General features: G+C 55.3%; 1 protein-coding gene across 3 annotated transcripts in view; it reads left to right on the top strand.

Moving 5' to 3' along the window:
• Window positions 1–26,215, top strand: part of SULF2 (sulfatase 2) — a 100,026-nt gene that overhangs the window by 66,914 nt on the left and 6,897 nt on the right. For all 3 annotated transcript variants that reach the window (XM_045528527.1, XM_045528525.1, XM_045528526.1), the window contains exons 5-14: window positions 8,002–8,171; window positions 12,387–12,537; window positions 13,683–13,858; window positions 17,325–17,453; window positions 18,675–18,731; window positions 19,162–19,291; window positions 22,099–22,294; window positions 25,176–25,404; window positions 25,518–25,614; window positions 25,942–26,036. In XM_045528527.1, coding sequence (XP_045384483.1) covers window positions 8,002–8,171; window positions 12,387–12,537; window positions 13,683–13,858; window positions 17,325–17,453; window positions 18,675–18,731; window positions 19,162–19,291; window positions 22,099–22,294; window positions 25,176–25,404; window positions 25,518–25,614; window positions 25,942–26,036 — 1,430 coding nt within the window. The remainder of the gene's footprint in view (window positions 1–8,001; window positions 8,172–12,386; window positions 12,538–13,682; window positions 13,859–17,324; window positions 17,454–18,674; window positions 18,732–19,161; window positions 19,292–22,098; window positions 22,295–25,175; window positions 25,405–25,517; window positions 25,615–25,941; window positions 26,037–26,215) is intronic.

Raw genomic sequence — 26,215 nt, 5'->3', positions numbered from 1 at the left:
TTCAGACTCCCGGCGTTGTGGATTAACTCTGCATCTGGCCTCTTTTGCGTAACGTTATGTTGAGCTTGTTCCTGTTGTCTAGCATTCCCTTGTGCACGTGTACCACAATTTATTCATTCTGGTATTGGGCGTTTAGGTATTTCTGGTTTGGGGCTATCACAAACAGTGTTGGTAAGAGCAACCTAATACCTATCTTTTGGTGAACAAAGGTGCGTGTTTCTGTTACCTACAGAAGTGCCAGGCGCAGGGTGTGCGCATAGTTGGTGGGTGCTGCCTAAGCACTTGCTAGTGTGGTTGTCCCCTCTGTCATAGTTTTCCTATTTCTAATTTAAGTTCAACTGACATAAGGTAAAGTGCACAGATCTTTTAAGCTCCGTGAATTTTCACATACGTGTGCATCTGTTGAACCACTACCCATGTCGAGATATAGAGCATTTCCCGCCCCCAGAAGGCTCCCAGGAGTCATAACCCCACCCTGGGAATAACTTCTACTCTAACTTCTGTCACCATAGATTGTTTTGGCCTGTTCTAGAACTTCACATAAATGGAATCATCTAGTATGTGCTCCTTGGTGTCTGCCATTTTTCACTCAGCATGATGTCTGTGAGATTCATATTTATCCATTCCATCGCTGATGGACATGTTGGTTGTCTCCAGTTTGGGTCTATTACAAATTAGCTTCTGTGAACATCCTTATCCGTGGCTTTAGTAAACATATGCACCCATTTCTTTTCTACTTATCCCCAAAGTAGAATTGCTGGGACATAGGATGTATTAAGATGTTGAACCTGTTTACAGTCCCAGCAAGAAATACGTGAACGTTTCACTTGCTCCACCTTCCTCATCAACACCTGGTATTGTCTTTTTTATCAGCGCTGTTTTGCTGGGGGTGTAGTGCCATCTTGTTGTGGTTTTACCACAAAGGTTTTTGAGGATCGTGTATGTTAATACATGTGGAACATTAGAAGAGCCCCTTGGACGTAATAAACCCGTGATGCGTGTTGGCTTAGATCAGGGCACCGTTTCTCCAGGCTCTCTGTCAAATCCGCCCCTCTTTCTCTTTCCCCGTCCCCACTGCCACTGGCCCTAGGCCTGTCTGTGATAACCCAGGGGCATCTGGGTTATTGAGATGATTTCTCAGGGCTGCCCTCTCCAGTTCTTCTCTCTGAACTGCCACACGAGGCCCCTGGGCAGAAGGCACCGGGGACGGGCAGTCACGCACACAGCGTAGCAGCTGGAAGTGGGGGAGCAGTGGAGTGTGGTGGGGATGTGGAGAATGTATCTGTCTAAAAGGGAATGGCGAACTCTCAGATCAGGCCTGTGTAGAAGTGTAGGCCCACGATGGCCAGGTTTCTAGGTTCTTCAACAGAACCCACAAATGTGTATTTTTCACCTGTGAAATCTCCTGATTTGTAAATATTGGCAACTCATTCAGCCTTTTCTAAAATCCCGCATGATTCAAGCACACCTGACCCACAGGTCTGCAGCCTTTGTAGCCCGTTGCTTTGTTGTGTGCCTGCCACCCCTGGGGACTGTACGGTGAGTGTCACATTTGGAGTCAGTAGACTCAGGTTCAGAGCACCAACGCTGACACGTATCATGTGACTTGGATATGCTACTTACTCCTAAGAGCCTCAACTCCCAAATCTGGAAGATGAGCACGCCCTTGCATGCTTGATAGCATGGACTTCCATTAATTGAGCACCTACTAAATGCTGAGCGCTGTGCTGGTGTTTAATATGTAGTATTTCTGATAGTCACAACAAACGTACGAGGTGAGTGGGCCAAACTTGATTACATTATTAATTTGCCCACTCAACGGTATTTGAGAGCCTGCTGTGTGCCAGGCTCTGTGCCAGGTGCTGGCTATTCGAGGGTGAACAAAAGCAGACCCACTCACAGTCCTCATGGAACTGCCAGTCTGGGGCATGAGATGTGTTATAAACTGCATGTGAAGGTATGTGCACACGTATTAAAGTCAGAACACCTCGCCACAGCGTATAAGTAAGTATGTGTGAGCATGCACATAGACACACACACACATACACACACACACACACACACACACCCCAGCCCTAGCTCGTATTTTGTCATCCCCAGCATGAGCCATTTCAGCTAGACTAGTATGCTTATTCAACCATCTCAAAGTCGTTACTAGTGCTCTCCTGCCCTGAACTTGTCCAAGTCTTAGCCATCTTCTCTTCCATAAAGTTTTTCCAGTTTGTCCTAAACTATAGGGTAACTTTTTAAAATCAGACTGGGCTCTTTCAGTTGTTTGAGAACAAAAATTCAACTTAAAATGGCTTGATTGATGAACCATAATCACCTATTTAACTGAAAATCCAGTGTTAATGGTATCAGGCATGGCTGGATCCAGGAGTCAAATGAGCTCCTGAGAAGTTGGTTTCTCTCTACTGTCAGCTCTGTTTCCTTCTGTTTGGACCCGGTCACAGACTCTCTCTCCCCCTGGTGGCAATATGGCCTTCCTTACATCCTTTTAGCTTCCTGCCCAGCGGCGAGTCTGGGAGTCTCTTTCCCAGGATTCCCTGCATGTTGCATGGCATCTCATTGGCTCTGGATCAGTCCCATGTCTGTTCCGGAACCAGTCAGCGTGGTCGGGGGCATGCAGTGTTTCCCTGGGCTGGGAGTCACGTGGGCCACCCCTGAGCTGGAGAAGGGGTAGCAGGTGCCCTACCTGGAAGGCTGGCCGGGAACAGAGCCCCGGACAGAAGTGGAGTGGCTCCACGGGAAGAATGCTGCCTCGGTGCTCCACAGCCAGGAAACACCAGCACGTCCCGGTCCCGCCCACCTGTGACAGGTCGTCGCGGCTGAGGTGTGAGCGTCCTCTTTGTAAGCCTGCCCTGGTCCGTGCCCGGCTGGCAGACACCGCCTGTGACGTCATCTGCGCAGTGCCCCACGTGCCCCCAAGATTGCCCCGCACACAGTAGGCCTCCACGACTCCCAAGCGAATGAATTCCAAAGTCCCAGTGAGGGGCTCCGGCGACCCTGCAGGACTCCTTGGAAACATAAATTACAGTCTCGGAGGGCTGCACACGCTGCTTCCTCCTCCCAGCCTCAACGCGGGCAGATTCTCTAAATACCCTACAAAGTACACGCCCTCCTTTTTAAAATTCCTCGCCACGTCTGTGCCTTGTCTCAGAGCAGCCCGATAACCAAGTTATCCGGGAATACTCAGGGTTCTCTGGGGCTGAGGATGGGGACATAAACGTCTGCTCTTTTGCCCCATTTCCTGCCCCCCCCCACGTCTCCCCCGTGCATGGGAAGAGCCCCCCTGAGAGACGTGCAAGGATTCCTGGCCGCCCGGTTACCAGGGGCCTAGGGACGGAGGTGCTGTGACAGGGTGGGGGTGGAGTCAGAACTGGCTCGGGTCCAGGGTTCAAGTGCTGAGGGTCGCAGTGGGCAGCAGGAGCGAGCCGGAGTTTCCAGCCCAGGCAGAGCCCAGGAGCCCCGAGCTCAGGGCCGTACTTGGGCGGTAAGGTGCCCCTGCCAAGTCAGAATGTCATCGCTGGCCTCGGGCCTGGTTGGGAGGTCCAGGTGGAGACGGAGCAGTGGCCCTTCCCAAGCTCCCCCCAGAAGGCTGGCTGAGGACTCTGTTCCGAGTCACTAATCCAGAGGTGGGCAGGTGCCATGAAAGGGGTCCCGGTGTCACGGGTGGAAGAGAAGCAGCAATGATGCTGGGTGTTGGGAAGCTCTGGGGAGGTGACGTCAGTGCACAGCCAGTCTGGGGACAAGCTGGCAGGCTGTGAATTTAGATGCACCCAGCACATCCACCTCTCTATCCGGAGGGCCTCACTCGTGGCATGGCTGAGTGTTTGGTTGCAGCTTTGTTTGTTATTGAAAGAAATCAATGAAGTCCACTGATGGGAGAAATGAGCAGTGACCATGAGGCCCTCCTACCTTGGAAGACCCTGGGAAAAAGATAAGGTCAATCTGTGTGAAAAGCCATCAGACGGGATGAGGACATAAGGCTGCTTGGACAAAGCCAGTTGTAGAACTTCTCAGGTCCTTGAATCAAGTGTCATCAGGGCAGCCTCCCAGGCCCACCCTGTGTAAAGGGCCCCCACCCTTCCCGCAGCTGGTCACCGTCTGCCCATCACACACTGGGGATGTTACTGACTCATCTGCTAACTCTCTGTGTCCTCTCATGGGAATCCAAGCCCCAGGAAGGCTTTTTGTCGTTTGTTTTGTCCACTGCTGTATTTGTTGGATGAATAAATGAATATGTACAGTATGGTACAATTAATGTAAAAATGCACAAAGCAATACTATTATACACAGAACATCAGGAAAGATACTTCTCAGTAGGGCCAAGGTTGGAGGTGGTGAGGGGTCATCACAGGGAACCTCAGTGTCGTTTGTGCTGCTTTAATTGTCACAAGGAAAATGCAGGCGTGTGGTTCTCGAGGAATAATGACTAATACTTATTTAGCCACACTATGTACCCGACCGATACTGTTCTGAATCATTTTACATGAATTAACCCATGCATTTATCACCAAAGCTGTGAGGTACGTACTCTTACTACTCCCAACTGGTGGATGAAGAAACTGAGGCACAGAGAGGCCAAGTAACTTAACCAGGCCACACAGCTAGTAAGGGGTGAAGTCAGAATTCAAACCCAGGCCATTTGGCTTCAAAGTCCCAACTGCAGCCCGTGGGCCAAGTCTGTCTTGCCAACTCTTTGTACAGCCCTTGAGCTAGGAATGTTTTTTACATTTTCAACTACTTGAAAAAAATCAAAAGAAGAGTAGTTTTCCTGTGATGTATACATACAACGGAACGTTACTCAGCTTTTAAAAAGAGGGAAATCCTATCATACGCAACAGCACGGATGAAGCTTGAGGACACGGTGTCAAGTAAAATAAGCCAGGCACAGGACGAATACTGCCTGATTCCGCTTATATGAAGCGTCTAAATAGTCACACGGTGGCGTTTGTCAGGACCCAAGGGAGGGGGCACGGGGCGCTGCTGTTCAACATGTATGAAGCTCAGTTATGCAAGATGAAAACGTTCTAGAGATCTGCCGGACACACTGAGCTTATAGCTAACAATATTGTAGTGTACACTTAAAATTTTGTTAAGAGAATAGATCTCATATGTTTTCTTAACCACCATAAATTTCTTAAAAGAGTAATTTTCATGACATGTGAAAAATACATGAGATTAAAATTCTGTCCACATACAAAGTTTTGTTGGAGCAAAGACACGCCCATTCATTCACCCTGTGGCTGCCTTCAGGCTACGGCGACAGTGAAGAGCACTTGCAGCTGAGACATATAGCGTGCAGAGCCCAAAATATTTACTGTTTGGTGCTTTACAGGAAAAGTTTGTTGGTGCCTGCTCTAAACCACCATATACTGCCTCTCACTAATCATTTTGTTTCTGAAAAAAGATGGGCCTGACAAAAAAAAAAAAAATACGAAGGCCTTGGCTCTAGCTCTGGGTGCGTTGCTTATTAGTGTTATGACCTCAGTTTTGCCATCTATAAAATGGGTATAATGTCCACTTCTCAAAGTTGATGTGATAATGAGTGATAACAATAAGGGCCTATGTACATCATGGGTTTTCTGGGTGCCGGGCTATTAGTAAATTCTTGTCAAGTATTTACACCACCTTCTGAATGAGGGACTGTTAATTAGGCCCATTTTTTAGGTGCAGAAAGTCTATAAGTCTACAAGACCTGGGGCATGTATGGGGGTGGTTTTCTGAAGGGCTATCAGTCGGTCTCGGGGTTCTAGAAAACACACTTGGTGGCCCATATGGGCCTCCCACCCATCCCGCTTTCCTGTTCACAACTCCAAATCTCTATAAGTCCTTCCTTATGGATAACCCAAGGCGCCCAAACTCAGCTTGTCCAAATCTGAACTGGGCATTTCCCCCCCCAATTCTCTTTCTCCTGGAACCCCACCTCTGAACCCTTCCCCCAAATGGCCAAACCAGAAACCAGAGTCCTGGCTTTGACTCTGTAGTTGATCTTACCCTTAATAGTGTATCCTGGACAGTGTTACATTATCAGTAACTATAGATCTAACTGCCTTTTTAATTCTGCACATCATTGCATATTAGGAAAGCAGGGCAAGTTAGTAAATCATTCTCCTACTGCTTGGTCACTGCAATATATTTTTGATCTATAAATAATATTGCAGTGAACATCTTTGTGCATATGGATATAGTGGATGAGTGTAGATGTATGAATACCTCATGGTATGTATGTATGTTGTCCACTTTACTTTGGGCTGGAAGATGTAGCGCCTTCTTCACCTTTTTTTCTGTAAAACAATACCTCTTTTTGAAAGTGATAGTTTTAAGCAGAGCTACTTTCTAGAAAACAAAGGGTAAATTTCAAGAACTCATCACCTTTAAAAGAGATTAGCATGCCGGGCGCGGGGGCTCATGCCTGTAATCCTAGCACTCTGGGAGGCCAAGGCGGGCGGATTGTTTGAGCTCAGGAGTTCGAGACCAGCCTGAGCAAGAGCGAGACCCTGTCTCTACTAAAAGTAGAAAGTAATTATATGGACAGCTAAAATATATATAGAAAAATTAGCTGGGCATGGTGGCGCACGCCTGTAGTCCCAGCTACTTGGGAGGCTGAGGCAGAAGAATCGCTTGAGCCCAGGAGTTTGAGGTTGCTGTGAGCTAGGCTGATGCCACGGCACTCTAGCCCGGGCACTAGAGTGAGATTCTGTCAAAAAAAAAAAAAAGAGAGAGAGAGAGAGATTAGCAGCTGAAGGTTTACTAAATCAATAGTTTAGGCAGAGCTCAACCTCTTAGCTGAGCTTTTAAGGCCCCCAACTTCTGACCATTTACTTTTCCTCCAATTCTCTTCTCCAGCCCAACATGTAAGTCATTTCCTTACTTTTCTGGAGACATTGCTGAATGCCTTTGTGCTGCTCCTTATATGATCTCTGTATTTTACCTGCTGACATTTTACCCTCTTTCCAAGTAGCTAGTTGCCACCCCACCCTCTTTTCTATTTCTAGAACACACGGCAGCCTCATTCCTGCCTCAGAGCCCTTGCATTTACTGTTACCTATGCCTGAAACTCTTCCTCTAGGTCAGTGATTCTCAATCATGGTTTGCACATTGCAATTCCCTGGAGAGTTTTTTAGGTCTGATACCTGGGCCTAACCACCAGCCAATCAAATCAGAATCTCTAGGGCTGGGCCCAGGCATCAGTAAAGTTCCCCAGGGGATTCCAGCAAAATCCAGTGATATAGATCTTCCCATGCCCAGCTCCTTCTCATCATTGAGGTCTCAACTCAAATGTTACCTCCTCAGGCCCAACCTGACCACCCCAGCCAAAGTATGTCCCTCACCCCAGCTCCTGGTTACTCTTTGTTACATCTCCTTATTGTCTTCGTCTGTCATACCTTGTAACTATTAATGTCTTGGTCCTTTATTTACATATTTGTCTGCTCCTGCCCCTAGCATAGGCACTCCGGGAACTCAAGAATGTACCTCCTCTGCATAACAGTATCCCCAGAGCCTTGGAAAGACTTCAGACTTAGGAACCAAGACTCAGGAGTCCTGGGTCCAACATTAAAGTCTCTGTGCCTTAATTGCCTGTTCTGGAAAACAGGGCTTATCATCATATGTACTTTCTAAGACTGTATAAGAACTAAATGAGTGAACACAAGTAAACACACAACAGTTCTTGGCTCATCATAAGCACTCAATACTATTAGCTATTATTCTTTTAATATCTATGTTGAATGAATGATAAATTGCAATTCCTCCTCCATCCTCCCTAACCTGTTCTCTGCTATACTCTCTGCTGAGCTTTGTACCGTTTGACATTCTGTTTATTTTACTTATTTATTGTCTGTCTGACCCCTAGACTGTCAGCTCCATGAGGGCAGGGATTGTCGTGTTTTGTCACTGCTGTGTCCCCAGTGCCTAGCACAGTGCCTGGCACATAGTGGACACTCAGTATGAATACACAGCTCCTCACCTGTTCTCCTGTCTCTCTCCACCCCCCAGGATTACCTCACAGACCTCATCACCAATGACAGCGTGAGCTTCTTCCGCACGTCCAAGAAGATGTACCCGCACAGGCCGGTCCTAATGGTCATCAGCCATGCAGCCCCCCACGGCCCTGAGGACTCTGCCCCCCAATATTCACGCCTCTTCCCCAATGCATCCCAGCACATGTAAGCCTCAGCACCCTGCCTGCCAGGCACTGGTTAGCAGGGAGGGGGAGGGTCAGGTGTCAGTAACCGTCATGTTAACAGCAGTGATGTACCTGTGCCTTCTCTCTAACCCTCCTGGTTTACAGAACCCAAGAACATGCTGCTTGTCTACGGTGAAACTTAGAAACAAATCCAGACAGTCTGGCAAACAGAACAAGGCAGAAGACATGAGTTTTTAACTTAGGATCCACATCCTCCCAGCAAGAGGTCTGTGGATGGGCCTGCATATCATAGGTTTCCTTCTAACCCTGTGTATTTTATTTCATACATTTAAAAACGTGCTTCTGAGAAGGGGTCCAGAGCGACACCAGACTACTGATTATTTGCCCACATTTATCGAGTTGTGGATGATGTGGCAGGCTCTGGGCTGAGTCCTTCAAATTGCATCAAATCCCTGAGTGCTCAGTGACCCTGGTGTATCAGTTATCTCTTGCCGTGTAACAAGTCACCCCAAATCTAGCAGCTTAAACCAACAAACACATATTATCTCACAGTGTGAATCTGGAAGTGGCTCGTCTAAGTTCTGGCTCAGAGCCTCCCAAGGTTGTGATCAAGGTGTCACCTGAAGCTTTACTGGGGCTCACGCACATATCTGGTCCTTGCCACATGGTCCTCCCCATAGGGCCGCTTGAGTGTCCTCACAGCGTGGTAGCTGGCTTCCTCCAGAGCAAACGATCAGAGAAAGTGAGGCCAAGAGGGAAGCCACAGTCTGTTATAACCTAATCTTGGGCGTGACACACCCTCACTCTGCCATGTGCTATTGGTCACATAGACCAGTCCCCCTGCAGCATGGGAGGGACCATGCAGAGGTGTGAAGACCAGGAGGGGGGATCACTTAGGGCCATCTTGGAGGCTGCCTGTCACACTTGGGACTCCCATTTAATAGATGGGGCCACTGAGGCACAGAGGGATGAAGTAACTTACCTGAGGTCACCCAGCTGCTATGTGTCACAGCCAGGATTCAAGTCCAGCTCCCACCGACACCTCCCATCTCTCTGTCCTCCCTCCCCCGGTCCTCCATCCAGCTGGCTTTTAAATCTTTCTGGAAAGTTCTGCATTTCTCTGCCTCAAACCACTTCCCGCTTAGCAGAGATACTCAGCAGCCCTTGCTGTGACATTCCAGGGCCCCACGGATGGGTCAATCTGGAATCCACCTGAATATTCAAGGCCTTTAATTTTCATTACAGTCAGGACACATCGCCCTCCTCGAGGTCCTCACTGTAATGACCTTGTGACGTGCCCAAAGCGGCTGCAGGGACGACGGGTGTGTTAACCTACTGTTCCCCTGGGCTTTGGGGAGGAGGATCTGACAGACGATGAAGAACCACATTCCGGGGACCACAGCACCACCCTCACCCCCAGGATGGCAGCGTCGCCTCTGTGCACATCTGACTGCCTGGTGCCCCCCAAGCCCACACCCGCTCCTCTGCACCCCAGAGGCCAGGCCCCCACCCAGCCCCCAACTAGGGCCCATCGTCACAGGAGGGGCACGTGGCCAACTCTGTCCCGTCTAGGAGAAGCCGTGGGGGGAGGCGTGCTCTGCGCCTGCAGCGTCTCCTTTGAAAGAGGCGCTGGCTTCACCCCGCGCAGCCCTGGAGTTTGGTGACGAAATCGATTGGCATGGCCTGCTCGTTAATTTCCCCTTTGAAATGAGGGCGACAGAAACTGAAAATGTGCAGCGCCTGCTATGACTTACCCAGAGACTCCCCCTCCGCCTTCTTAGGGGTGTGTTTGGAAGGCTCTTATCTCTGGGGTATAATCATTTCCAGAACAAAACCGGCAAGAAAAAGAAAGTCCTGCAGCTGGGGTGAATACCGATGACAGTCAAGAGAGGTGAAGAGGGGACAGGGCCGTGGAGTTCTGGGTCTTGCTGTTGGGAGTCTCTCGTCACATCTCCCTCACCCCCGCCACCCCCACAAGCCGCCCCTGTGGACCCAGCTCTGCTTCCTTCCGGCCTCAGAATCCTTCTCCAAAAAGCAAGAGAGGAGGCTGCAGAAGTCATTCTGCCAGAGTTTCTCGACAAACTCCGCCCTCGCTGTTCTCAGGGCCACCAGCCCGACTTCTGATGGGTTCAGGGATGATGCTAAAAATGGCATCCTGAAATCTGGGCCCTTGGGCCTGCAAGGACAGTTTTCCCACAGTGCTGGGCTGCTCTGGAGCAGCTCTGAACGACCACTGTCCCCAGGGGCCCCTCCACTTCCTCAGTCACGAGGCCAGGAGAGGAGGTGGCCTCGTTCCTGGGAATGTTCCACACATCAGGCCCTGGGACAGCAGCACGGCCTGCAGGGGACAGCAGTTCTGGTAATCAAAGGACGCGCTGCCCTAATGGGTTTAGCGGCAGGAGGCTGCGGTCAGCCAGGGAGTCGGAGAGCCGAGTCCAGGAGGCGTCTAGGAGGCTGTGACTCACCTCCCGCCTCACACAGCGGCAGCCTTCATCACTGCCAAGGTGCAATGGCTGCCCCATCACCCTTTCTACCTGGGACCATTGTGGTATTTGAGACGCTGCTAAGGTCCCGCTGTGGCACTTACTCCCAGAAGCCCCGGGCCCTCTGGAGACCAATTTTGAAAAGCCTTTTGTCTTCAAGCAGTAGCAGCTCAACTTGGTTTTGATTTTTTTTTTTTTTTTTTTTGAGACTGTCTTGCTCTGTCATCCAAGTAGAGTGCAGTGGCGTCATTATAGCTCACTGCAGCCTCAAAACTCCCGGGCTCAAGTGATCCTCCTGCCTCAGCCTCCCGAGTAGCTGGGACTGCAGGCATGTGCCACCATGCCCGGCTAATTTTTCTGTTTTTAGTAGAGATGGGGTCTCACTCTTGCCAAGGCTGGTTTCGAACTCCTGGCCTCAAGTGATCCTCCTGCCTTGGCCTCCTAGAGTGCTAGGATTTCAGACGTGAGCCACCGCACCCAGCATGTATCTTTATTTTCAGCTTTGACTGAGGGGAACATGGCCCTGGTGGCTTGTCACACCCAGTGTAAGAGCTTCTATCAAAGATGCACCCCACCCAGGTGCAGGTTGAATCTTAGCTCAGATCCTGGGGCCTGGCAGGAGCTCAGGTGACAGGAGGTGCTCTCGGTCTGGCACGGAGTAATATATTACTGGAAGCATCTGGAAAGTTTCGAAGCCACAAACTGAATTAACTTGTGTGTTTTTACTGCTTAATCCTGCAGCAGGAATGTGTTGGTCAAGGTCCTGCCCGAGTACCCATGATGTGAGAGACTCCAGACAGGCCCAGGTTGTCAGGCACCTGTGAGACGGGGCAGGGGCTGGCCCTGTAGCTATTGGGGTTTGCACCCCGGTTCCGCCTTTGGCAAGCTGGAGCCTCTCCTGAGGGCTCAGTTCCCTCGTTTCTCACCCGAGGAGAATGAAAATAGTGCCAGCTCCTAGGACTGTTAAATGAGATTATACAAGGTGAACCCTTCAGGCCCTGCTCAGCGAGTGACATGATCACAGATTTGTTCCCTCATCGTTAGTAGTCACCGCTGACCCCATGGCAGAAGTCACAGAGCACGCTGGCTCCGTCACCCACTCCATGAGGCAGGTCCCTTAACTTCTCTGACCCTCTGCTTCATCTTTGGTCAATGGGAGATTAAACCAAAAGTGGAAGAATAATTGTGACAATTAAAGAATGTGGCACATCCCAAACACACAGTCAGGTACCATCTCACAATTTTGGCCATAACGTGCATTATAATCATTTCAATTTCCTTTGTTTTAAACCAAAATCTATTGCACAAGGACATTCTGCAGCCCTGCCTTAACCACAGTGAGTGTCCCTTGGCAGCTACCAACGGTACCTGAAAAATAAGCACAGTGCACACAGAACGATGCTGTGACATTCGAGCCGGGTCCTGGTGCCTGCCGGAGTCTCTGAACTTGAGCCTCTTCCCTTTGTCAAAAGGGACGTGAGCAAATTTTAGAGAGATGTTAAAGATTTGACCAAACTGACTGTGGCCTGAGAGCGGACAAGGACTGATGTTCTCTCTTCGTAGCTCTGAGTCGTGCAGTGCTGCACTCCTGTGGGCCTCTCACTCCCACACGTAGAGAAACGCTGAAATGGGTTGAGCAAAGCCCCTGACATGCCAGTGTCCCTTTGCCCCCAGTGAGCAAAGTCCCTCCTGGGCAGCGGCGCAGCTGGTGGGGGCTTTGCCCGACGGCCGCGTGTGTGTTTTCCCCGCAGCACCCCGAGCTACAACTACGCGCCCAACCCGGACAAGCACTGGATCATGCGCTACACGGGGCCCATGAAGCCCATCCACATGGAGTTCACCAACATGCTCCAGCGCAAGCGCCTGCAGACCCTCATGTCCGTGGACGACTCCATGGAGACGGTAGGTGGCCCCTGCGTGTGGCTCTGCAGCCTGCAGCCAGGCCGGGGCGGAAATCCCCTGCCCTTCAGGGTCTTCCTGGAGGAAGGGGCGCTGGGCGGAGTGGAGGGCGCTGTGCGAGCCTGGGAAAGCTCTGAGCAGTCCCTGCGGAGACCGCTGCCGCCGTGGAGTTCGTATTCTAGAGCTGTGCCGCCCAGCACGGCAGCCACGCGGGGCCAAGTACCTTTTTCTGTTGTTACTTAACATCTCTTTTGAGATGTAACTTGCGTACAATACAATTCACCCGATTAAAGTGAACAATTCAGTGGTTTTAATGTATTCAGAGTTGTGCAGCCATCGCCACGGTCACTTTTTAGAACATTTTCATTACCCCAAAGAGAAACCTCACAGCCCTTAGCCGTCACCCCCAAGCCCCCCTCGACCCCAACCTTAGGCAACCACTGATCTCCTCCTGTCTCTGTGGATTTGGTATCCTGGACGTTTCACGTAAATAGAACCATATGCCGCGTGGCCTTTCGTGACCGGCGTCTTTCACTGAGCAGAAGGTGCTCAGGGTTCACCGAGGTGTAGCACGACGCCCGTCATTCCTCTTCATGCCGAGTAACGTTCGCTTGTATGGAGAAGTAGCTACATTTGATTTATCCACGGCTATTTACGTGTAAATTAACCAGAATACAGTTCTAGCTGATTGCTCGGTCACAGGCGTGTGCTCATCAGCGGGCGCGTGTGCCCAGTGGCCTCCGTGTGGGACGGCGCAGACATTACCCTCGCCGCCCCCGCAGAAAGTTCTGTCGGACGGCGCTGTCCTAGGTCAGGGCCTCCCGCCACAGGCCACGGTCCAGCTTCATTCATGCCAGTGTCCTTGGGATACAGCAGGCAGGGAACAAAGTGACAAAAGTCCTCCTGGAGCCTAAATTCCCAGGCAGGGAGACAGTCCGCAGACAAGTGACAGAGACAGAAGGTGAGAGGTGTGGGGAGAACGTGGAGGGGAGAGGGGACAGGGAGTGACAGGAGGCTGCAGTTACGAATGGGACAGCCCCCAGGGGCCTCGCTGAGTGGAGACAGTTGAGCAAAGACCTGAAGCAGAGGAGGGTCGGGCCTGAGATCTGTCGCCCCGGCCCCACCGCCCCCCCCCCTCTGTGTTGCAGATTTACAACATGCTGGTGGAGACGGGCGAGCTGGACAACACGTACATCGTGTACACCGCCGACCACGGCTACCACATCGGCCAGTTCGGCCTGGTCAAAGGGAAGTCCATGCCGTACGAGTTTGACATAAGGGTCCCGTTCTACGTGAGGGGCCCCAACGTGGAAGCCGGCTCTCTGTGAGTGCGTCAGCCGCCAAGGCCCCCAGGGCCTGGGGAGGCTTCTAAGCTCAGGTGGGGGCTCAAACCGTGCAGCCAAGGCCCCAGCCTCACCCCTGGGTGGCACACGATGTTGGCAGGTGAACCTCGGTGCCAGTTGAAAGCAGTTATGCCACCCAGGGTGGAATCTGGTGCATTTTACACCCCTGTGTTGGGGAAGGAAAAGCCAGGAGCAGTTGGTACCTGTGAAACGGATTGTTTGTGGTGAGGCTACTTGCCAGGAAATCCAGGGAGCTGGGGCGTGTGTGTGTCACCAGCGGGTGGCAATGGCGCTTGGGTTTCTGTCCTGAGCTAGGCAGTCGCTGGGTCTGGAGGTTGTCAGGGAGGAGCCTGGACCTGCGTCCAGACAGCCAGTTATCAGCTGGGCCTGGCAGCAGCCTCCCCTCCCCTCCCCTCCCCTCCCCTCCCCTCCCCTCCCCTCCCCTCTCCCCTCCCCTCCTTCCCGGAGCACCACGTGGGCCACAGCCCTCAGCCGCAGTTCTCCTTGGGTTAACCTTTGAGATGACACGTTCTGGCAGCAAAAATGCTATGTCTGGGGCAGAGGAGAGTGTAGAAAGGCCGTAATCACAGCAGCCGCCTCCTTAGATTAGCCGGCACATGCTGGAGACCGACTCGAGTGGCTTTTCTGAACAGCAGATGTGTTACCATTAAGACTCTCATTTGGCCTGACTTCCGTCTGCGCCCAGATGCAGGGACACACACAGCACTTGCCCGGGGCTCGCTGCAGATTTCCTGCTGAAAGGGCGTGGACGGTGCGGTGTGGAATTCCAGACTGACATGTCCCCACTGCCTTGGACGTTTGGTGACAGTTCCAGGAGTCTGTATGAGTTCAGGTCCAGAGAGGGTGCTGACTCTCTGTTGACCTCGTCACGTCACTCCTGCCTTTTGACCCGAGTCCTCCCCTGCAATGACAGCTGTGATAATGACAGCTCATGCTCGTGCAGTGTTCATTGTCCAGGCCGCGGTCTGAGCACTTCCAGCCACGTAATTCATTTAAGCATCGCAACAACCCCGTGCAGTCGGTGCTTATAGAGTCCCTGTTTTACACCCAAGGACACTGAGGCCCGGAGAGACTAAGTTGCCAGAGTTCACACAGAAAATGAGGACGGGAGCTGGGATCTGAAGCCAGGCAGCCTCTAGTCAAGTCCCCACACTGTGTACCTCTCGGGGACGTCAAACAGCCCCCGTGAACACAACGGAGCTGACCCACTAAGGGCTCCACAATCCCTGACACTGTGGGCTCGGCCAGCCTCAGAGTCTGACCTGGCTTACAGGACCCAGAGCACATCCCCCATGGACAAGAGAAAGACAGCGCTAGTGTCAGGCCGGGGCCGGACACACACAGTGTAACTGTCAGCCAGAGCTCCCGTGCTTGTGAGCAGAAACAACCATCAAACCAGATGAGGCAAGTAAGGTAAAAGGAATGCAGTGACCAAAGTAACTAGAAAGTCTCTGAGGGTGGCTCTAGCTTCAGGCATGGCTGGATCCAGCAGTCATAAAATGCGATCAGGGTGCTCTTGTTTTCTATCGCTCAGCCCCGCTTCCTCTGCGCTGGCTTCATTCCCAGGCAGGCTATTCTCTCCTGGTGGCAGTGTCAACGGCTCCAGACTTCCAAGTGTCTAGTTCAGGAAAACAAACTGGTCTGGACAGGAGACCCGAGGCTGGTTCTCACTGCCCAGCTTGGGTGGTGTGTCTGTCCCTGAACACTCACTGTGGCCAGGGGTGATAGGAAACCTGAGTGACCACGTGAGGGCATCATGCAGTGGAATCCGAATGGGGTCGGGTAGTTCCTCCGGAGTTGGAATGTGTTGCCACAGAGCCACGCATGGGTGCCGGCTGGGAAAAGCTGGGGGGCAGGACCCGTGGCCAGTCTCACTTCCATCCAGCTGCTGGTGCTGGTGTCAGCCTAGTGCCCCTCCCTCTGCAGCCTTCTCTAGCTCCCTTGTCTCCAGATTCAGTTGTCACAACTCACGCTGGCCTTCGAGCCCCTTAATGACACAGCTTCAGACCACTTTCCCAGCTGCACCCCCAAGTCCCCCAGCACACTTGGTGGCCTGCCTGATGTTCACAGGGCACTGTGCTGGGGGTGGAGGGTCAAAGGTGACTGAAACCCTAGGACCCAGGTCCTGCCTCTTATCCTCAGGGGACTAGGGAGGGGTGATGGGGGCACTAAGTTACCTCGATGGAGTGTATGTCCACCATTCACCCAGCAGTGCCAGCCCTGTGCTGGGCACGCCCCTCAAGCCCCTGGCCACTGCACTGGCAACACCACCAGGTAGAAACGGCAGACCGGTGCAGCTGTGTGGTGATCCGCTTAGCTAACATGTCACGAGTACCCACTGTGCCCTCTAAGTGTGTAAGTCCTGGGGATACAGAAGTGACCAAAAATGTTGGCAGCTTAGAGTCTAAGTGGGCAGTAGGCAGCAAACCAGAGAAATCAGTGAAATATACAGTCCAGTCCCCGGGAGGTGATAAGGCTCCAGGAGAAAGAAACCAGGGAAGGGGTGGGGGTGAGGGGGTGCAGTTCTCAGCAGGGTCCTCGGGAAGGGCCTCGTGCCGGGTATCTGTGCTGCAGAACAAACTGCCGAAAACTTAGCAGCTTGGAACAACACGGTGTGTGACCTCACGGGGTCTGTGGGTCACCAGCCGGGGCCCAGCCTCACAGGGTCCTCTGCTCAGATGGAAATCGAGGGGCGGCCAGGGCTGTGGTCCCATCCAGAGGCTCGACTGGGACGTGTCCACTGCCCTGCCCCTGGGGTTGGGAGAGTGGGAGCAGGGGACTCGAGCCGCATAGCCAGCTTCCCAGGCTGTTCAAGACCAGGTTGAATGTCACGTCGGTAACCATGGGAGCAACAGCCGCCACCTACACCACGTTCCGTGGGCCGGCAGCAAGTCCAGGTTGGCCCACACCCAGTGGAGGGGTCACACTGGGTGTGATCACCAGGGGCAGGGATCCCGGGGCCACTTAGAGTCTGTCACAGGCCTCCTCGGTAGTAGCTAAGCAAAGAACTAAAGGGTTGAGGGACGGTGTCGTGCGCTCTCTGGAGAAAGAACATTCCAGGCAGAGGGGACAGCAAGGACAGGCTGTCGAGGACAGCGTGGGCCAGTGTGGCCTCAGAGGCCAGGGGAAGGGCTGGGCAGGTCCAGAGGTGGGTCGGGAGGGCAGGAGGGGTGCAGGGCGGGGTGTGTCCCGGCCGCGGTACGTCTGGAGGACACAGAGGCTAAGGGGTGGGCAGCGGGTGGGGGTCCAGCTGAACTTGCGCTGCCGAGGGGAGTCGTTGAGGGCTGAGGTGCGGAGAATGACGAGGTCGCAGCTTCCCCACCTTCAGGCAGCCCCTGGCGACCTGCATCCCTCCAGCCGCCCCGTCCCGAGCCAGGCTGGGCCCCGTTGCCGGTGGCTGGGTCCGCAATCTCCCTGTCTCCCCAGGAACCCCCACATCGTGCTCAACATTGACCTGGCCCCCACCATCCTGGACATTGCAGGGCTGGGCATCCCCGCGGACATGGACGGGAAGTCCATCCTCAAGCTGCTGGACACCGAGCGGCCGGTGAACCGGTGAGGAGGCAGCGGAGCAGGCGGGGCGGGGACAAGGGGCCGGGGGAGGGACACCGGGGGAGGGACCCGGCCTTCCCAACCTGCGCAAACTCGAGGCCGGACCGTGTAGGTCAGAGGGGGGCATCTCCAGGGGCCGGGCGCCGGGTTCTGGGGTCGCCCACCCAGCCACCCACCTGTGTAGGAGGGAAGGACGGTCCCCACTCTGAGGTTCTGTCGTCCCACCTGAAACGTGGCCAAGGTCACCGGCTGAGGCCCTCTCAGAGCTGAAGTTGTGCAAAGCTCGAGGTGACAACAGCGGCCGTAATCACGGCATTAGCACGAGTCACGCTTCACTGTGAGCCCGGCCTTGTGCCGAGAACTGGGCGGGGGACGGTGTCGTCTTGTCCCCCGGTGCGTAGGCCTTGTTGCCATCGCGTTCTACCAACTCGGAATGTCAACCCCAGAGAGGGTGCGTGACCTGTCGGAGGCCCCACGGCCCGTCTGGCTCCTGCGCTCCGTGGCTGTGGCGCGGCGGGTGTGGCAGGAGCTTGTCCCTGGGTGTTGGGAGGCAGCGAGGGGACGCTGACGGCACCATGGACAGGTGGAGGCGGCTGAGACGGGCGGGGACGCCGGCGTGGCCGCAGCGACATCTGGTGGCCGGCACTGTAACTGCCCGCCGGTTGGTTCCCGGCCTCAAGGTGCTCGGGTCCCGGCCTGGGTGGGCGCTGCTGTCCGCACCGGGCTGTGTGGCGGGGGCCCCGTCGCTGGGAGGCTGGGGGAGCTGCAGGGTGGAAAATGGGCGTGGCGGGGTGGGGACACGGGCCAGGACACCCGAGAGTCAGGCGCAGGGTGGAAGCTTCCTCTCTTGGACCTCAGAGTCCCCGTCTGGGACGTGGAAGGGACAGACACTGCATGGGAAGCACTACCCGTCCAGCTCCAGAGGACCAAAGGAAAAGTCCCCCCAATCGCGGTGCGGTTAGCCCGAGGCAAGACGGCCCCGCGCCGTGTGGGGCTCTGACACGTGCTCGGGACATGGCGTGTGCGGGACCCAGAGCGACTTCGCCCTGGGGCGTCTCTGCCCTGGGTGTGTCAGACCCGAGTCTCTGGGGGCCGCGGCTCCGAGGAGGGTGCGGGCCCCGCGTCTGGGCTGGCCCTGGGCACCGCCCTGCTCCTGGAGGGACGGGGGGTCCCGTGAGGCCCCCGCACAGACGAGAAGCTGGAGACGTGCTTTCCCCCCTCCAGGTTTCACTTGAAAAAGAAGATGAGGGCCTGGCGGGACTCCTTCCTGGTGGAGCGAGGGTGAGTGGGGGGTCCGGGCCGGGGGAGGTGGGGGGCAGGGGACCCCGCAGCCCCACTGCACCCGCGGTGTTCGAGATCCCACTGTAATGACACCCCCCAAGAGCGACTCAGCAGTTGTGTCAGAGCCCCGAGACACGAGGGAAGCCCGTTCACGGATCCTGTGGATGACACACAGTTGGGGCCACACGTACCCTTCCCCGTGTTTTGTCCCACCCGTACGGTGTCTTCGGTGTTTCCTAATTTATTTCCAACTCATGCAGTTTAGGACATTTCCTATAAAATTCCAATTTCTGAAGTCTCATAAAACCCAGGAGACCTGGGCGGGAGGCCCCGCGTGCTGTGTTGGGGGGATAACCCAGAGCCGGGTGGGCACGTGAGTCCCGGGGTGCCCCGCGCTGAGGGGCCGCCCGGCTCCTGCTCCCGCCCCCAGCAAGCTGCTGCACAAGAGAGACAGCGACAAGGTGGACGCGCAGGAGGAGAACTTCCTGCCCAAGTACCAGCGCGTGAGGGACCTGTGCCAGCGCGCCGAGTACCAGACGGCCTGCGAGCAGCTGGGGCAGGTGAGAGTTTGGATCCTGTGTCCCTGTCGCCAGGCACGTCCAGGCACCCGGGCCATAGCCTTGAACAGCCCCGGTAGAGACTCCCGCCCTTCCAGAGCCGGCGTCTGGGGGAGAGGGGGCGGCCTTGACTTCGCGCTGAGACCCCAGGAGCGGTTCTCAATTTAGTTCTGAGCTAAAAGGAGTGAGAAGAGGATGCCGGGGTGGGGGTGGGGTCTTGCTCCCCGCACCCCCACTGGCCGTTGTTGCACAGCTGCCCTGCCCAGATGGGGCGGGAAGGGGAGGCATCACACTGTGGACGCCACTGAGCCCCTGGGGACAGGGCGCCCGGGTGGGCTTTGGGACACTGCAGCCTAGACCAGCCGGGAGGCAGCCACTGTGTCCCAGACTCACAGCTCCAGGGCCTCGGGGGTCCCAGGCCCAGATGTCTGCCCGCTGGCAGGAGGCAGGGCCGGCCCTGCTGTCGAGCCACCCTCTGAGTCTGGACCACGTCTTTGCTCTCGCTGCACTTCCGGGAATGCTGTGCTGGGGCACCAGCCGTTCTCTGGCCCCAGGTGTCTCTTAGGGGACCTCCTTAAAGAGTCGCCCTGGGTACCTTTCCTGTCTCCTCCCGGTGGTAGGCGTGGGTTGGCCCTTCACTGAACCAATAGTTCCAGAACCGGCCCGAGCACATCCGTCTCTCGGCCAGACCTGGAGCTCCTCGAGGGCGGGGTGGCCTGGACTAATGTCGCCCGTAAAGCCCAGACTGGGCCCGGCTCCGGGCGAGCAGCAGTAAATGTGCCCGGGACATAACGATGATCATCACGGTTGACGCTTAGTGAGAGCTTTACAGGATTAACCCACGTAACCTTCCCACCCCTGTCTGGGTGCTTCATCTGCACAGGGAGACACTGAGGCCTGGGGCTTGAGAACTTGCCCAGAGTCTCGCAGCTGCAGGTGGTGGAGCCGGGATTTGAACCCACAGTCAGCCGTGGGACCCGGAGCCAGGCAGGCACTGGCCCAGCCCCGTATAACCCCACAAGCGCAGCCTCAGGACTGGGGAGGGTGTTGCCTGTACCAGGTGCCGCCTGGGGAAGGAAGAAGGCGTCAGACCAGGTACCGCGGGGGCAGCGGACATTCTCCGTGAAAGGCCAGGCAGTATTTTAGGCTTTGTGGGGCTTGCGGTTGTTTTTGTTCTTGTTTTTTACAACTCTTTTAAAATGTGCAACATAAAAACCATTCTTGCCTCCCAGGCCACACGAGGAGAGGCCGTGGGCTGGAGCTCGCCAGAGGGCTGCAGGTGGCCGACCCTCAGGCAGTGCCCGAGCTGAGCTTGTGGGGTTGCAGGGGCGAGGCGAGGCGGTGGGGAAGAGGGTTCCAGGCAGAGAGCTCAGCGGCAGAGCAGCAGCGTTTACAGCTCAGGGGGCCACACTCCTGGCTTTCCTTGCAAAATCAGGCCTGGCCGCGTGGGCCGTGCTCCCAGCTGGCAGCAGTGCCTGCCGTCCATCACGCTGCCCGCTTTGGCTCCCCGGGTCCTGGGTCCCCTCTGGCCGTGCCTGCTGGCCCCGTCAGCCGAGCTCTGCACTGAGGAATCCAGGTCATGGACAGGCTTGCGTTGAGAGGGGTGGGAGGGCCACAGGAGCCACGAACAGGATCAAATCCAGCCACCAGGTGAGAATGGATTGAGGGGGACAAGGTGAGCAGGTGACAGGCAGCAGGGCCTTGGCCAGTGGATCACAGCTCTTGCTCCTCCCAACTCTGTGACCCAGGACCAGTCCCTCTACCTCTCTGTCCCTCGTCTCGAAGTGGGGATAATGACAGCACCTGCCTCGTAGGGTGCTGTGAGTTGCAGTAAACGAGTCAACACACACCACCCAGTGCTGGGCACTGCTGCGTGCTGGTAACATAAGGGAACAGACCCGATCCGTGTCCTGGGAAGATCACTTTGACCCAGGCCAGGCCCTGAGTACCCACTGGGTCCATGGGATGCAGCAGGTTCTCACGGGGGAAGGAGAGTCCTGTTCACGGGCTGTTGCAGGACCCAGCGAGGGGCCAGGAGGCTGGAACTGGGAAAGAGAACAGAGCTCGATGGGAGAGAGATTTAGAAAGTGATTCTGTGCTTAACTTTTTGTGTATGTGTACACTCTGACCACACTGTATCCATCTAGTCCTTGGTAAGGAGGGAGGGGGGATTTTAAATGAGGTGGTCAGGGGAGGCCTCCTTAAAGAGGTGACACTGGAGCAGAGCCCTGAGGGATGAGAAGTCACCGGCAACATGAGGGGCTGGAGAAGCAGCACTCTAGACAGAAGGCATGGCAAGTGCAAAGGCCCTGAGGCTGCAGCACGTCTGGGATATGGGAAGAGCGCACTGGGCTGAGGAAGAGAAAAGACAGGACAGCAGTAAGGCACAAGGTCCAAGAGGTAGGCAGGGGCCAGATCATGCAGGGCATCAAAGGCCAGGACCAGAAGCTTGGGTCCCACCCTCAAGACAGCGAGAGCTACAGGAGAGTTTTAAGCTGGGGAACAACATGATCCAATTTGCCCTTTAAAAAGATTTCTCTGGCTGCCACGTGAGAGTGGGTTTTGGGAGCACACAGAGCAGGAAGCCAGGGAGGAGGCTGTCGTAGGCATCTTGCGGGGGGATGATGGTGGCTCCACCCAAGGCTCAAGCCATGGCAGTGGAGAGAAGCCATGCTCAGAGATGGCAGGTGTGGGGCTTGGTGACATCTGGATGTGGGCAGGGTGAGGGAAGTCTCCAGGGTCGATGGGAGGCAGCATGAAGTGGGTTTAGGGGCCCTGCAGTGTGTGCCATTGGCCACCATGTCTTGCAGAAGTGGCAGTGCGTGGAGGACGCCACGGGGAAGCTGAAGCTGCACAAGTGCAAGGGCCCCGTGCGGCTCGGCGGCGGCAGAGCCCTCTCCAACTTCGTGCCCAAGTACTACGGGCAGGGCGGCGAGGCCTGCACCTGCGACAGCGGGGACTACAAGCTCAGCCTGGCCGGACGCCGGAAAAAGTTCTTCAAGAAGCGTAAGTGTTGCGGCCTGGGCCGAATGGGACAGGGGGAGAGAGACCATGCCCGGGAGCCCCATCCGTGCATTCAGGCAAAGCCACAGTTACTTGTCACCCTGCCAGATGTGGTTCTAGGAGCTGGGGAGACAGCTGCACCCCCTCAGAGCCACCATCCCAGCAGGGCGCCGCTGTCACCCAGGAGGGAGATCACCTGTGGGTGTGATGAGTGCTCTGAAGGGAGTGGGGATGACACGGTCTCAGAGAGCCCCGTAGCGATTTTACTCTGAGACAAGAAGCCCCTGGTCTGGAGGGTTCTGAGCGGTGGGGACAAGACCAGCCTTGTGTTTTCAAAGGATCCCTGCAGCTGCCATTTCAGTGGGCTGCCAGGGGCAGGAGCAGGGGCAAGGGACCCCATCGGGAGACGGGCCGAGAGGAAGTGGCCGGGCCGGGTGGGATCCGCAGGGAGCCACCAGGGGGCGCTCGCACAGTCCAGCCCTATGGGGTTCAGCTCATGCTGTAAACAAGTGTCCTTTTCATTGTTTATTTAGTGTCATGCTTTTCACATTTTTGTACTATTTCTGGTGATTTCACTGTTTAAACGGCCCAAGCGCGGTGCTGAAGTGCTGGCTCATGTCCTAAGCGCAAGCAGCCGTGCCGTGTCCTACAGAGAAAATACGTGCTAGAGGCATGTCCTTGGGGCGTGAGTTGTGCTGTGGGCCGGGCGGTCAGTGTTGGAGGGTCGGCTGTGTGTGAGGGAAGGCGCCGTCAAACGGAAGCACAAGGACGAGGTTCGGTGTCGATCAGCTGAAGGCCGTGTGTGACCAGAGGCGCACAGGAGCCCAGCTGCAATTCCCGCAGTTCCCCTAGGAGCCACGGTCGAGTGTGCGATTCCCGTAGTTTCCCTAGGGGCCACGGTTGAGTGTGCAATTCCCGTAGTTCCCCTAGGGGCCACGGTCGAGTGTGCAATTCCCGTAGTTCCCCTAGGGGCCACAGTCGAGTGTGCGATTCCCGCAGTTCCCCTAGGAGCCACGGTCGAGTGTGCAATTCCCGTAGTTTCCCTAGGGGCCACAGTTGAGTGTGCAATTCCCGTAGTTCCCCTAGGGGCCACAGTCGAGTGTGCGATTCCCGTAGTTCCCCTAGGGGCCACAGTCGAGTGTGCGATTCCCGTAGTTCCCCTAGGGGCCACAGTCGAGTGTGCGATTCCCGTAGTTCCCCTAGGGGCCACAGTCGAGTGTGCGATTCCCGTAGTTCCCCTAGGGGCCACAGTCGAGTGTGCGATTCCCGTAGTTCCCCTAGGAGCCACGGTTCACCGATCGCGAACTCGGTGTTCGCGGTGACTTTGTAGAACTTCCGTGAACAAACGAGAACAGACTATACTTGGGACAAGTGGGGAAACACCCCGCCCAACTGAAGACGCTGCCTTCGCACCTGACTCCGAGCAGGGCGGGGAGAGGGCGGGCAGGTAGAAAGCTGGGGGCAGAAGGTGGGCGGCAGGGCACTGCTGGGCCCAGCTGGAGCTCGGAGCCACCCTGCCCGGCTTTAAGACGGGAACGAAACTGCTTTGGAAGCGCTCGGAGGGCTCCTGGGTGCCTGGCCAGCTGGCTGCCAGTGTCCCCTCCTGGCTGAGCAACTGCCCACGCAGCCCACTGCTCTGGGCCGCTGGACCAAGGACAGCCAAAGACTAATTAGACATTTTGGTGTTTTTTTTTAATTATGGTAAAATACATGTAACATAAAATTTACCATCTTAACCATTTTTAAGTATCCAGTTCAGTAGTCTTGAGTGTATTCACATTGCTGAGCAACCAATCTCTAGACCTATTTCCACCTTGCAAAACTGAGACTGTGTCCCCATTCAGCACCATCTCCCCGTTCCCTCTCCCCACCCCCTGGCAACCACCATTCTGCTTTGTATGAACCTGACCGATCTAGGGACCTTGAAGGGACCTAAGTGGAATCATACAGTGTTTGTCCTTTTGTGACTGGCTTATTTCATTCCACGTCCTCAGGGTTCCTCCGTCTGGTAGCGTGTAGTGACTGGAGCAAATTAATCCTTTAATATACAGAAGATGCAGGCTGGCTTCTAACGTCTGGGGCCTGCCTCCGGCCCGCACACCCTCGGCTTTCAGCATCTGACTTAGAGCCGCAGCAGCACCTCCCAGGCCTCGCCCTTTTCTTCCCAGAGGAATGTGCTGGACAGCCCCTTTCCCCAGTTCAAATCAGCATTTTTATAGCCATGTTACTTTTTTTTTTCCTTTTTTTAATTGAAGTTCACATCACATAAAACTTACCATTCTCACAACTGTATGCAACACAGAAGCACTTGGTGTGTTCGGTGTTGTACAGACACCACCTCACTCTAGTTCTCACGAGCATCGCCCCGGCCGCAAACCCTATGCCCGTGAAGCTCCTTGTTCCCGCCCCGGCAACCACCGACCTGCCTCCTGCCTCTGCAGACTTGCCTGTTCTGGAGAGTTCCTGCAAACAATGACACAACACTCGCCCTTTGGTGTCTGGCTGCTTTCATTTAGCATAATGCTTTCGATGTCCGTCCGCATTGCAGCATGAAGCAGAACCTCTTGCCTTTTTATAGACGGATATTCCGTTGTACAATGCGGCACCATTTCTTTATCCGTGCATGGCTCTTTCCCGACGTTCTCCCAGGGTGGCTGCGTGGCTCTGGCACTCCAGTCTCCCCAGTGTGATCACCTCCAGGTCTTCTCCCTGCAGTCCAGGACCTGCTTCTGGGTGGGAGGATCTCAGGAGCTGTCAGGTCTCAGGCAACACTGAACCCCAGGCTTGGAAGCCCGGCCCTATCTCGCTTAAGGGCCTACTGCCTGGGGAGCCTGGCCGGCCCCTCCCAGCCTCCCTAACGCAGCCACCCCTCTGCCACCCACAGAGTACAAGGCCAGCTACGTCCGTAATCGCTCCATCCGCTCAGTGGCCATCGAGGTGGGTGGCGAGGTGTACCACGTAGGCCTGGGCGATGCATCCCAGCCCCGCAACCTTACCAAGCGGCACTGGCCAGGGGCCCCTGAGGACCCAGACGACAAGGATGGTGGGGACTTCAGTGGCACCGGAGGCCTTCCAGACTACTCAGCCCCCAACCCCATTAAAGTGACACATCGGTGAGAGTCCAGGCGGAGGTTGGGGTGAAGGAGCAGGAGGGACCTCAGCAAGGGCTGCCCAGATGTGAGCCCCTGGGCCGGTCTTCAGGGCCACACGTGATCCCTCCCCGCAGGTGCTACATCCTGGAGAACGACACGGTCCAGTGTGACCTGGACCTATACAAGTCCCTGCAGGCCTGGAAAGACCACAAGCTGCATATCGACCATGAGGTGAGCAGAGTGGGGGGGGGGAGCACGTCCTGGGTCCCACCATCCACACTGGCAGGGCAGAGGCCAGAGGGGCAAAGGGGGGTCCTCAACCCAGGGACAGGAGCTCCGGTCCAGCAGCAGACAGTGTTCCCGCAGTGACTCCACCCCTTCGCTGGGGCCTGGGCGGAGGGGCAGGGAGGTCCCTTCAGCTTGTAGAACCAAGAGCCTCCTCAGTGCCCACGGATGCGAGCTGCTGAGCACAGACAAGGCAGGGCCGGGGCGGCCCTGGGCGACGCCCTCGTCCAGCCGGGAGAGTTTCCAGGCTTCCTCTCCTGCTCCGTCCCACAGATCGAAACCCTGCAGAACAAAATTAAGAACCTGAGGGAAGTCCGAGGTCACCTGAAGAAAAAGCGGCCAGAAGAATGTGATTGTCACAAAATCAGGTGAGCAAGCAGCAAAGGACCCCGACAGGGCCCCCAGCTCCCCTGCAGAGCCACTGCTGGGGACACACCATCCCCTCTCATAATTGGCTCCTTTCATTTTTTTTTTTTTTATCCCTAGCTTCTCCCCCAGGGTAAAAAACAAAAATCAGTAACAATTCACGTCCCCATTGTCAGCCAGT

This window comes from Lemur catta, chromosome 17 (assembly GCF_020740605.2).
Source record: "Lemur catta isolate mLemCat1 chromosome 17, mLemCat1.pri, whole genome shotgun sequence".
NCBI classification, from domain to species: domain Eukaryota; kingdom Metazoa; phylum Chordata; class Mammalia; order Primates; family Lemuridae; genus Lemur; species Lemur catta.
This window is presented reverse-complemented; position numbering and strand designations above follow the sequence as displayed.